A 12,417-nucleotide genomic window follows, 5' to 3' on the forward strand; every position below is an offset into this window, starting at 1 on the left:
GAGTGAGACTGGGTGATAATGGGGTGAATGGGGCAGTGAGACTGGGTGATAATGGGGGTGAATGGGGCAGTGAGACTGGGTGTTAATGGGGGGGTGAATGGGGCAGTGAGACTGGGTGTTAATGGTGGTGAATGGGGCAGTGAGACTGGGTGTTAATGGGGGGGTGAATGGGGCACTGAGACTGGGTGTTAATGGGGGGATGAATGGGGCAGTGAGACTGGGTGTTAATGGGGGGGTGAATGGGGCAGTGAGACTGGGTGTTAATGGGGGTGAATGGGGGAGTGAGACTGGGTGATAATGGGGTGAATGGGGCAGTGAGACTGGGTGATAATGGGGGTGAATGGGGCAGTGAGACTGGGTGTTAATGGGGGTGAATGGGGCAGTGAGACTGGGTGTTAATGGGGGGGTGAATGGAGCAGTGAGACTGGGTGTTAATGGGGGTGAATGGGGCAGTGAGACTGGGTGTTAATGGGGGTGAATGGGGCAGTGAGACTGGGTGTTAATGTGGGGGTGAATGGGGCAGTGAGACTGGGTGTTAATTGGGGGGTGAATGGGGCAGTGAGACTGGGTGTTAATGGGGGTGAATGGGGCAGTGAGACTGGGTGTTAATGGGGGGGTGAATGGGGCAGTGAGACTGGGTGTTAATGGGGGTGAATGGGGCAGTGAGACTGGGTATTAATGGGGGTGAATGGGGCAGTGAGTCTGGGTGATAATGGGGGTGAATGGGACAGTGAGACTGGGTGTTAATGGGGGGGTGAATGGGGCAGTGAGACTGGGTGTTAATGGGGGTGAATGGGGCAGTGAGACTGGGTGTTAATGGGGGGGTGAATGGGGCAGTGAGACTGGGTGTTAATGGGTGGGTGAATGGGGCAGTGAGACTGGGTGTTAATGGGGGTGAATGGGGCAGTGAGACTGGGTGTTAATGGGGGGGTGAATGGGGCAGTGAGACTGGGTGTTAATGGGGGTGAATGGGGCAGTAAGACTGGGTGTTAATGGGGGTGAATGGGGCAGTGAGACTGGGTGTTAATGGGGGTGAATGGGGCAGTGAGACTGGGTGTTAATGGGGGGGTGAATGGGGCAGTGAGACTGGGTGTTAATGGGGGGGTGAATGGGGCAGTGAGTCTGGGTGTTAATGGTGGGGTGAATGGGGCAGTGTGACTGGGTGTTAATGGGGGTGAATGGGGCAGTGAGACTGGGTGTTAATGGGGGTGAATGGGGCAGTGAGACTGGGTGTTAATGGGGGTGAATGGGGCAGTGAGTCTGGGTGTTAATGGGGGGGTGAATGGGGCAGTGAGTCTGGGTGATAATGGGGGTGAATGGGGCAGTGAGACTGGGTGTTAATGGGGGTGAATGGGGCAGTGAGACTGGGTGTTAATGGGGGTGAATGGGGCAGTGAGTCTGGGTGTTAATGGGGGTGAATGGGGCAGTGATACTGGGTGTTAATGTGGGGGTGAATGGGGCAGTGAGACTGGGTGTTAATGGGGGGGTGAATGGGGCAGTGAGACTGGGTGTTAATGGGGGTGAATGGGGCAGTGAGACTGGGTGTTAATGGGGGGGTGAATGGGGCAGTGAGACTGGGTGTTAATGGGGGGGTGAATGGGGCAGTGAGACTGGGTGTTAATGGGGGGGTGAATGGGGCAGTGAGACTGGGTGTTAATGGGGGTGAATGGAGCAGTGAGACTGGGTATTAATGGGGGTGAATGGGGCACTGAGACTGGGTGTTAATGGGCCACTGACAGAATGAATCCTTGCGATGGTGTTAAACTGAGTCTTTTGCTTTTCCTCCAGAGGCAGCCACAAAGAAATTACGAAGCAACATTCGAAGAAGCACCGAGACTGGGATCGCGGTGGAAATGAGAAACCGAGTGACTCGACAGGGCAGCAGAGAGTCGACAGACGGCAGCACCAACAGTAACAGCTCCGATGGCAAGTGAGTATCTGGCAGTGGGCAGCACTCACAAACAGTGACGGTGGGATGGTCCCAGTGTGAGCAAATCATCCCATTGCCACGTCCATTCGGGTTGTGTGTCCTTTTACAAAGCTGCCTTTGCAGAGTCCTGTGATCCAAATCTCACTGGCAGTGTTATACTTCCCCACTGCAACACGTGAGTCATTTCAGATTACAACAAGTACGTTTATGTAGCTACATTACAGAAATAAAGCACAATGGAGTTAATCAAACTGTAAATATTAAATAAGGGAAGCGGAGAGCTTCCCCTTTGCAAGAGTGATATTCCAGTGATAAATACATATTTATTACCTGCTGCAGAGACTGAAGAGGTAATCTGTATTTCTCAAACGTGGGGTTTAATCCTGCTCATTTTGGCAGGAAACACGTTAATCCAGCTCCTCTGAATCCTGGCGGGAGCCATATGTCCATCTCCTGGCAGCAGGAAAACCTCCTGTGATTAATTTGGAGATAGGGAGCTTGCCTGCTGATGGCTGATGTCACTTAGACTCATTACTGAACCAGTCGGCAGCAATTATCCAGAATTTAGTGGTGGTTCAGGGATTGAATAGGAGTTGCACAGTTTCCCTGAGCTTTCCAGAGGCCATGCGCGATTGAGTTTGCCAGTGGTCTACCAGGGGGGTTGGGAATCCCTCTTGGGGAACCCAACATCGGGTAAGGCAGTGGCTCCTAAATAACAGCCGCCAGCCCATGCCTCCAACCCCCTTTCCCACTCATTCCATGACCCCCTCTTTGCAACCCGCATCCCGCCCTCACTGGCCCTGAGTCCGGTGGGAATCCATGTTGAAATTCCTGGAGCGTTACTGATAGCATCTCCCAATGACACTGCTGGCAGTGCAGCACTGCCGACCTCTGACCAACAGCACTCAGGAGGTGGTATTTCCAGCACTGGGAGCCTGAGTCCCAGGGAAAGCCTGGCTCTGGCCTATTGGATACCCACAGATTTCCCATTAGTTTTCCCTGGTGTTGATCCAGCTCCTTCTTCCCGACACATGTCTTCAAGTAGTCAGAGAGATTTTGGTAAAGACACCCCTCACCTTTGAAATGCCCGAAAACATTAGACATGAGAGCAGCTGAGGGAACGGAGAAGGCAGACAGTTACATCTCCCATACAATACAAATCTATCTTTTGGATCAGATCACACGAGGTTTATTGGAGAATTCAGGTCAGGAATTCTAATAGGAAATGAATCTGGGTTCTTATGGAATTTGCAACACATTGTACACCACAATAGCTAACCAGCCCAGTGTCACTCTCATCCCCAGTGTCACTCCCACTGCCAGTGTCATTTAAACCCCTAATGTCACTCAGACCTCCGGTGTCACTCACCCCCAGTGTCACTCCCACTGCCAGTGTCACTCTCACCCCCAGTGTCACTCCCACCCCCAGTGTCACTCCCACCCCCAGTGTCACTCTCACCCCCAGTGTCACTCCCACTGCCAGTGTCACTCTCAACCCCAGTGCCACTCACCCCCAGTGTCACTCCCACGCCAGTGTCACTCTCACTCCCCCAGTGTCACTCACACCCCAATGTCACTCAAACCCCCCAGTGTCACTCCCACGCCAGTGTCACTCTCACTCCCCCAGTGTCACTCACACCCCCAATGTCACTCAAACCCCTCAGTGTCACTCTCACCCCCAGTGTCACTCTCGTCCCCAGTGTCACTCCCACCCCCAGTGTCACTCTCACCCCCAGTGTCACTCCCACCCCTCAGTGTCACTCTCACCCCCAGTGTCACTCTCGTCCCCAGTGTCACTCTCGTCCCCAGTGTCACTCTCGTCCCCAGTGTCACTCTCACCCCCAGTGTCACTGAAACCCCGCAGTGTCACTCAGACCCCAGTGTCACTCAGACCCCAGTGCCTACAGATTCCTTCTCTGCGAGATCACTAAACCAGAGCATCAAAACCACACAGAATCCAAGATTTCATGAATAGAAAAGGACCAATCCAGCTGAAGCACTGTAAAGCCTCAGTAAACTCTTAATAATGTCCCTACAACCTCTGTCTAACCTTTCCCTAACCTTTCCATAACCTGTCTCTAACCTCCCTCTAATCTTCCTCTAACCTCCGCCTAATCTCTCTCATCCTCCCTCTGACGTCTCTCTGACCTCCCTCTGACTTCTCCCTAACCTCTCAGTGAATGTACGCTGGGTTTTTGTCTTCAGCAAGAACAGTTCAGTTATACCAAGCTGGCCATGTCCTGAAGGGAATATCTATCATTCTGAGCCTGCAGCAGGTATTGAGAAAATTAACAAGAGGGAGAAGCCTCTGTGACCACAACCTCAGCAATCTACCTGTCACACTTACACAGTCCAGTACAGTATGGGTAGCTTCATAACGGCACAGTCTTTCTGGAAACAAGTTCCCCTTTTCACATTGAGGACGTTGTGTTGTATCACATCCCCACCATACAAAAATTGGATGGATTCAGAACAGATCTAGCAACTCAAAACTGGCCGTCCGTGAGGTGCTGTGGGCCATCAGCGAGAGCAGAATTGGACTCAACCACAATCTGTAACCTCATGGCCCAGCAGATCCCTCACTCTGTTATTACCATCGCGCCTGGATCAGTGAAGATGGCATGCCAGGGACAACAGGAGGCATACCTAATAAAAAAACCTGGTGAAGCAGCAATGCAATGCATACCAAACAGTTCAAACACTGCAAAAGATATAACTAAGTGATTCCATAACCAATGGATCAGAGCTAAGCTCTGTAGTCCTGCACATTGTGAGTGATGGCGGACAATTAAACAAAATGCACAAGCTAAAGCTTTTAAAAAACTAACTAGAGGAGGAGTCTCTATAAATATCCACATAGAAATAGAACATAACAGCGCAGTACAGGCCCTTCGGCCCTCAATGTTGTGCCGACCAGTGGAACCAATCTAATGACCCTCTAACCCAAACTATTCCAATGTTATCCATATGCCTATCCACTGACCATTCGAACGCCCTTAAAGTTGGCGAGTCCACAACTGCTGCAGGCAGGGCATTCCACACCCTTACTACCCTCTGAGTAAAGAACCTACCTCTGACATCCGTCCTATAATTACCCCCCTTAATTTAAAGCTATGTCCCTTCGTGTTAGCCATCACCATCCGAGGTAAAAGGCTCTCACTGTCAAATAGAATCATAGAAACCCTACAGTGCAGAATGAGGCCATTCAGCCCATCGAGTCTGCACCGACAACAATCCCACCTAAGCCCTATCCCCGTAATCCCACATATTTACCCCACTAATCCCTCTAGGCATCCCAGGACACTGGCAATTTAGCGTGGCCAATGCACCTAACCCGCACATCTTAGGAGGAAACTGGAGCACCCGGAGGAAACCCATACAGGCACGAGGAGAATGTGCAATCTCCACACAGCCAGTGACCCGAGGCCGGAATTGAACCCGGGTGCCTGGCGCTGTGCGATAATAGTGGTAACCACTGTGCCAGCCCCACCCTCTCTGATGGGGAAGGCTAACACATCAGCGCAAAGGATGAAGCCATTTGTCAGAAGCGCTGAATGGATGACCAGTCTCAGTCTCCTCCAGTGGTTCCCCAGCATCACAGATGTCAGTTTGCAGCCAATTTGATTCACTCCATGTGATATGGAGAAATGACTGGATACACCGGATACTCTGTTATCATCACTGTGGGTCTGGGCTCAGATATTCCCTGGGTAGGGTCGATTGAGACTGTTAGGGGCAAGGCCGCTGGTAAACCATACTTTCATGAAACATTCTTCTAACTATATACTGGGTAGGTTTTAGCATCTAGAAATCTCTCTCAGCATTCTCTGGTGCATGGGATTTTACATCACAGATGATTTAAGCTGTCTGTGTTCATTCTTTACGCTACAAATACTGAAAAGGCTATGGGTTCTGACAGTATTGCAGCAATATTATTGAAGACTTATGCTTCAGGATCCCTAGCCAAGCTCTTCCAGGACAGTTACAACACTGGCATCTGTCCAGCAATGTGGAAAATTGCCCAGGTATGTCCTGTACACAAAAAAGCAGGACAAATCCAACCCAACCATTATTTGCGGAAGGATATATTGGCCTTGGAGGGAGTGCAGAGAAGGTTCACCAGGCTGATACTGGAGATGAGGGGGTTAGCTTGTGAAGAGAGATTGAATAGACTGGGTCTGTACTCGTTAGAGTTTAGAAGACTGAGAGGGGATCTTATCGAGACATATAAGATAATGAAAGGGATGGATAGGGTAGAGGTAGAGAGATTCTTCCCACTTAGAAAGGATAGCAGGACTAGAGGGCACAGCCTCAAGATAAGGGGGGGGGAGGCAGTTTAGAACGGAGTTGAGGAGGAACTTCTTCACTCAAAGGGTGGTGAATCTGTGGAATTCTCTGCCTATTGAAGTGTTCAACGCTACCTTGTTGAATATATTTAAGTCACGGGTAGATAGGTTTCTGATAGACAGGGGAATTAAGGGTTATGGGGAGAAAGCGGGAAAGTGGAACTGATCCACTTCAGATCAGCCATGATCTTATTGAATGGCGGGGCAGGCTCGAAGGGCTAGATGGCCTACTCCTGCTCCTATTTCTTATGTTCAACCAATTACCGTCTCATCAGGGCAACTCTCGATCATCAGTAAAGTGATGAAAGGGGCCATCGACAGCGCTATCAAGAAGCTCCTGCTCAGCACTAACCTGCTCAGTGACGCCCAGTTTGGGTTTTGCCAGGGGGTCACTCAGCTCCTGACCTCATTCCAGCCTTGGATCAAACATGGACGAAAGAGCTGAACTCCAGAGGTGAGGTGAGAGTGACAGCCCCTGACGACAATGCAGCATTTGTTCAAGTGTAGCATCGAGGAACCCGAGCAAAACTGGAATCAATGTGTATAAGGGACCAAAAACTCTGCTGGTTGTAGTCATATCAGTCGAAAGATGTGTAGGTTAGGTGGATTGGTCATGCAAAATTGCCTCTTTGTATTCCACAGTGTGTAGGTTAGGGGGATTGGCGTCGTAAATCCATGGGGTTATAGGGATAGGACGCATGTCTACGTGGGTTTCCTCCCACAGTCCAAAGATGTGTGGGTTAGGTTGATTGGCCATGCTAAGAAATTGCCCCTTAGTATCCAGGGATGCATAGGTTAGAGGGATTAGTGGGTATAATATGGGGGTAGGGCCTGGGTGGGATTGTGTTCCATGCAGACTCGATGGGCCGAAGGGCCTCTTTTTGCTCTGTATGGTTCTAAGAGCCTTGGGCGGCACGGTAGCACAGTGGTTAACACTGCTGCTTCACAGCTCCAGGGTCCTGGGTTCGATTCCCGGCTCGGGTCACTGTCTGTGTGGAGTTTGCACATTCTCCTCGTGTCTGTGTGGGTTTCCTCCAGGTGCTCCAGTTTCCTCCCACAGTCCAAAGATGTGCGGGTTAGCTAGTATTGCCCTTAGTGTCCTGAGATGTGTAGGTTAGAGGGATTAGTGGGTAAATATGTAGGGATATGGGGGTAGGGCCTGGGTGGGATTGTAGTCGGTGCAGACTCGATGGGCCAAATGGCCTCTTTCTGTGCTGTAGGGTTTCCATGATTTCTATAAAGCTTAACACCTTCCAGGACAAACCAGCTTGATTTACACCCCATCCAACACCAACGCTCAGTGGCAGCAGTGTGTACCATCTACAAGATGCACTGCACCAAAGCTCCTTCAACATCATCTTCCAAATTCTCAATCTTTACCAAGGAGGGAGACAAGGGCAGCAGACGCATGGGAACACCATTCACCTGGAGGTTCCCCTCCAAGTCACTCACCATCCCGACTTGGGAATCCATCGCTATTCCTTCACTGTCACTGGATCAAAATCCTGGAACTCTCTTCCTAACAGCACTGTGGGTGTACCTACACCACATGGACTGCGTAGGTTCAAGAAGGCAGCTCACCAGCACCTTCTCAATGACAATGATGGATGGACAGTAAATACTCACCCTATGAGCAAGCAAAATAATTCTCAATAAACTTCCAAAAGGTTCTCTGTAAATTTCCAGTGAAATCTGAGTAAACACAGTTTTCTCTCCACAAACCTTCCAAAAGCTCTTAGGAAACCATTTCCAAATTTGCAGTGAACTCCACAGTAAACATGTGGGGCCCCTGGTTGCAGTTGCTAAGGACTGTTAGCAGCAGATATTGACCAGAGTTCTTCTTTTCCCAGTTTGGTTTTCCCCACAGCAAGGTTGGGAGCAGATGGTCAGTTCAGCGACTTTTTGGATGGAATCGGCCCTGCACAGCTGGTGGGACGACAGACATTGGCAGCTCCTTCCATGGGTAAGTCCTTTACTCGAGCTGGCTTGGAGCGGCTCACTCCATTCTGCTTAACTTCTGCTCTGTGTTAGAAGGATGTCATTGAAATTCTGATGTACATTTGACTTTCTCCAGCCATTCCCAAACCCAATGGCTTGAGTTTTTGGGATGGCAGGAGCTTGGCAGAGATCACATCCAGCAGCCCTGATGCTATACGATATTCTAATGAGTGTTAATTGGCATTGGGGTGGGAAATCCACCCTCATTTGTGAGAAAATGCCATCTTGGAAAGTTGGCAACCAGTCAGATTGGCCAGTAGCTCCCAGTCCCTCCAGGAATAGCGTTGCAGTTGGCGGAAGAGGCACTGTGGAGAATTTCCTGGTGCGATCTCATAGAAACATACAAAATTCTAACAGGGTAGATTCAGAAAGAGTGTTCCTGATGGTGGGGGAATCCAGAACTAGGGAGACAAAGTTTGAGGATAAGAGGTAAACCTTTTAGAACTGAGTAGAGGAGAAATTTCTTCATCCAAAGAATGGTGAATGTGTGGAATTCACTACCGCTGAATGCAGTTGAGGCTAAAATGTTGCGTGATTTCAAGAAGAAATTAGATATAGCTCTTGGGGCTAAAGGTATCAAGGGATGTGGGGAGAAAGGGAGGAATCAGGATATTGAATTTGATGATCATCTTGATCAAAATGAATGGCAGAACCAAATGGCCTACGCCTGCTTCTGGTTTCTATGCCCCAGGTCCCACAGCTCAGGAAGGGTGCCAAGGAGAGGAGGGGGGTCGTCAGGAGGGTGTTTAAGGTTTCATGTTACAGGTTGGGGGTAAGGGGCAGGGAGAGATGTTCGGAGGTCCCTGGGCTTGCTGATGGAGGTGGCTGCTATCCACTCAGCCTCTGCTCACACCCCCCCCCGCCCCACCCCTGTCTCCTCCCCCCACCCCGACCTACCACCAACCTAAAAACTGAGGCTGGGTGGGGAAGAGGTCCTCAGGTGGCCACTTAAGGGACTTTGGGGCAAGGGCAGTGTTCCCCCAGTGTAAAATCACTGCCAAGTTGGGGGCTGTCGGGAAACTGGGAGGGAAATCCCCTCCGTTCAAACTCCTCACTCCCGCTCACCCACCAGGGGATGGGGGGGTGGGGGAATGATAAAATTCCAGCCAGCCGGCACGATCAGCCCCACAGAATCCGATGGAGCACCCCTCTCCGGTTGGAACATTACACACGTCGCTGTGCTGTGTAGGAAAAGGGAGTATGTGGAACCTGGGAACGCTAGACTGGTTAACTTCACATCAGGAAATGACTGAGTGTGTAATTAAAGATTAGAGAGCGACTGAGCATCTTGGAAAGTTTCAGCCAGGCAGAGAGAATCAGTGAGGATGAATGAGGTCATATTGGTAAACCTGACCGAAGTGATGGACAGGGGGAATGTTTATGTCATTTATACTCTTCGAGAAAACAATAACCAACCAATCAAAAATGTGGGAGGGTGATAACCCTGTGGGGACACTGTAACAAAAAACCTAAACTGGAGTCCAGGACCTGGATAAAGTTAGAGCTAGAAAACTAATCGGAGCAGGAGGGACCGGAGCGAGAAAGGCCGGAGCGGGAGGGGTCTGAGTGGGAGGGGTGGATTCAGACCCTCAGTGCAGGTCGTACTCAGAGCAGCCAATGTACCGACTACTCCAGGCCAATGTTAATACAGCCTCCCTTTCACACATTCAAACAGAACATGGAAGCATATTAAGAGTTTTGATGTTTGAGACACAAAAACACCAAGTTTGAAGGTTTAGGTGAATGATAGCAAGATGCCACGTAAAAGATCATTCAGCCTATAGTGTCTGGTTGACTGTGAGAGGATCCAGATTCAACTCTCCCCAGAGCTGTGCAGATTTCTCCTTTACAAATATTTATCCGATTCCCTGTTGAAAGTTCCCATTCAATCTGCTTCCACTGCCCTTTTAGATAGTGGCTTCCAGATCAAAACAACTCACTGTGTAAAAGAAACTTATCTGCCTTTGTACCTTTCAGCAATTATTTTAAATCTCTGTGTGTTCTTCCGTTATGACCCTCTGTCACTGAAAAATATTCTCCTTGATTACTCTTCATGAGTTTGTCCATCTCTAACTTTCCCATTATGGTCTAAGGAGAACAATCCCAGCTTCTCCACTCTCTTCAAGTAACCACATCACTGGTCCCACCCTAGTAAAATCCTCATGCACCCTCTCCAATGGCCAAGAGCGAGTTAGAGACCAGAATCTAATCGAGGGATTCGGGGTGGTTGATATATAGAATAACAGATACCCGGGAGTGAGTTACAGACTGGAATCTAATCGAGGGGTTCGGGGTGGTTTATATATAGAATAACAGATACCCGGGAGTGAGTTACAGACTGGAATCTAATCGAGGGGTTCGGGGTGGTTTATATATAGAATAACAGATACCCGGGAGTGAGTTACAGACTGGAATCTAATCGAGGGGTTCGGGGTGGTTTATATATAGAATAACAGATACCCGGGAGTGAGTTACAGACTGGAATCTAATCGAGGGGTTCGGGGTGGTTTATATATAGAATAACAGATACCCGGGAGTGAGTTACAGACTGGAGTCTAATCGAGGGGTTCGGGGTGGTTTATATATAGAATAACAGATACCCGGGAGTGAGTTACAGACTGGAATCTAATCGAGGGGTTTTTGGGGATGGTTTCCACAGTCAGTGGTGCTCATGATGAACTAATTGGTTTTACTGTTTTATTGTAGGTGATATTCATGTTGGAATGGCTGATCGCAGCGGACAACTGGAGGTAGAAATTATTCAGGCCAGAGGGCTGACCCCTAAGCCTGGTACCAAAGCTTTGCCAGGTCAGTGCTCGGAATAAAATTACACACCAGTGTTTTAAAGGCAATGCCCCTTCCCATTCCCTCCCATTGTACACAATCCCAATGGATCAAACTCCTTCCCATTCACTCCCATTGTACACAATCCCAATGGATCAAACCCCTTCCCATTCCCTCCCATTGTACACAATCCCAATGGATCAAACCCCTTCCCATTCACTCCCATTGTACACAATCCCAATGGATCAAACCCCTTCCCATTCACTCCCATTGTACACAATCCCAATGGATCAAACCCCTTCCCATTCACTCCCATTGTACACAATCCCAATGGATCAAACCCCTTCCCATTCCCTCCCATTGTACACAATCCCAATGGATCAAACCCCTTCCCATTCACTCCCATTGTACACAATCCCAATGGATCAAACCCCTTCCCATTCACTCCCATTGTACACAATCCCAATGGATCAAACCCCTTCCCATTCACTCCCATTGTACACAATCCCAATGGATCAAACCCCTTCCCATTCACTCCCATTATACACAATCCCAATGGATCAAACCCCTTCCCATTCACTCCCATTGTACACAATCCCAATGGATCAAACCCCTTCCCATTCACTCCCATTGTACACAATCCCAATGGATCAAACCCCTTCCCATTCACTCCCATTGTACACAATCCCAATGGATCAAACCCCTTCCCATTCACTCCCATTGTACACAATCCCAATGGATCAAACCCCTTCCCATTCACTCCCATTGTACACAATCCCAATGGATCAAACCCCTTCCCATTCACTCCCATTGTACACAATCCCAATGGATCAAACCCCTTCCCATTCACTCCCATTGTACTCAATCCCAATGGATCAAACCCCTTCCCATTCACTCCCATTATACACAATCCCAATGGATCAAACCCCTATGAGGATGTGTCTAGGGCGGTGGATAGAGGAGAGCCGGTGGATGTGGTCTTTCTTGATTTCCAGAAGGCGTTTGACAAGGTACCTCACAAGAGGTTATTGCAGAAGGTAAGGGGGCATGGAGTTGGGGGTAGGGTGTTAGCGTGGATAGAGGATTGGTTGTCAAATAGGAGGCAGAGAGTGGGGGTTAATGGGTGCTATTCGGATTGGCGGTTGGTGACTAGTGGAGTGCCCCAGGGATCGGTGCTGGGGCCTCAGCTATTTACCATTTATATAGATGATCTGGAGGAGGGAACCGAGTGTATGGTGTCGAAATTTGCTGATGACACCATGATTGGGGGAACGGCAAATTGCGCGGAGGGTGTGGAGAGTCTGCAGAAGGATCTAGATAGGCTGGGCGAATGGACCAGGAAATGGCAAATGGAATTTA

The 12,417-nt window shown here is 49.4% G+C and overlaps 1 protein-coding gene across 2 annotated transcripts in view; it reads left to right on the forward strand.

The window, feature by feature from the left end:
* rims3 (regulating synaptic membrane exocytosis 3) overlaps window positions 1-12,417 on the forward strand; it is a 229,565-nt gene that overhangs the window by 195,520 nt on the left and 21,628 nt on the right. For both annotated transcript variants that reach the window (XM_080211686.1, XM_080211687.1), the window contains 3 exons: window positions 1,789-1,930; window positions 8,127-8,239; window positions 10,981-11,082. In XM_080211686.1, coding sequence (XP_080067812.1) covers window positions 1,789-1,930; window positions 8,127-8,239; window positions 10,981-11,082 — 357 coding nt within the window. The remainder of the gene's footprint in view (window positions 1-1,788; window positions 1,931-8,126; window positions 8,240-10,980; window positions 11,083-12,417) is intronic.

The sequence above is a fragment of the Carcharhinus amblyrhynchos genome, chromosome 24 (genome assembly GCF_965287045.1).
Source record: "Carcharhinus amblyrhynchos chromosome 24, sCarAmb.v2.hapA, whole genome shotgun sequence".
Classification (NCBI taxonomy): Eukaryota; Metazoa; Chordata; class Chondrichthyes; order Carcharhiniformes; family Carcharhinidae; genus Carcharhinus; species Carcharhinus amblyrhynchos.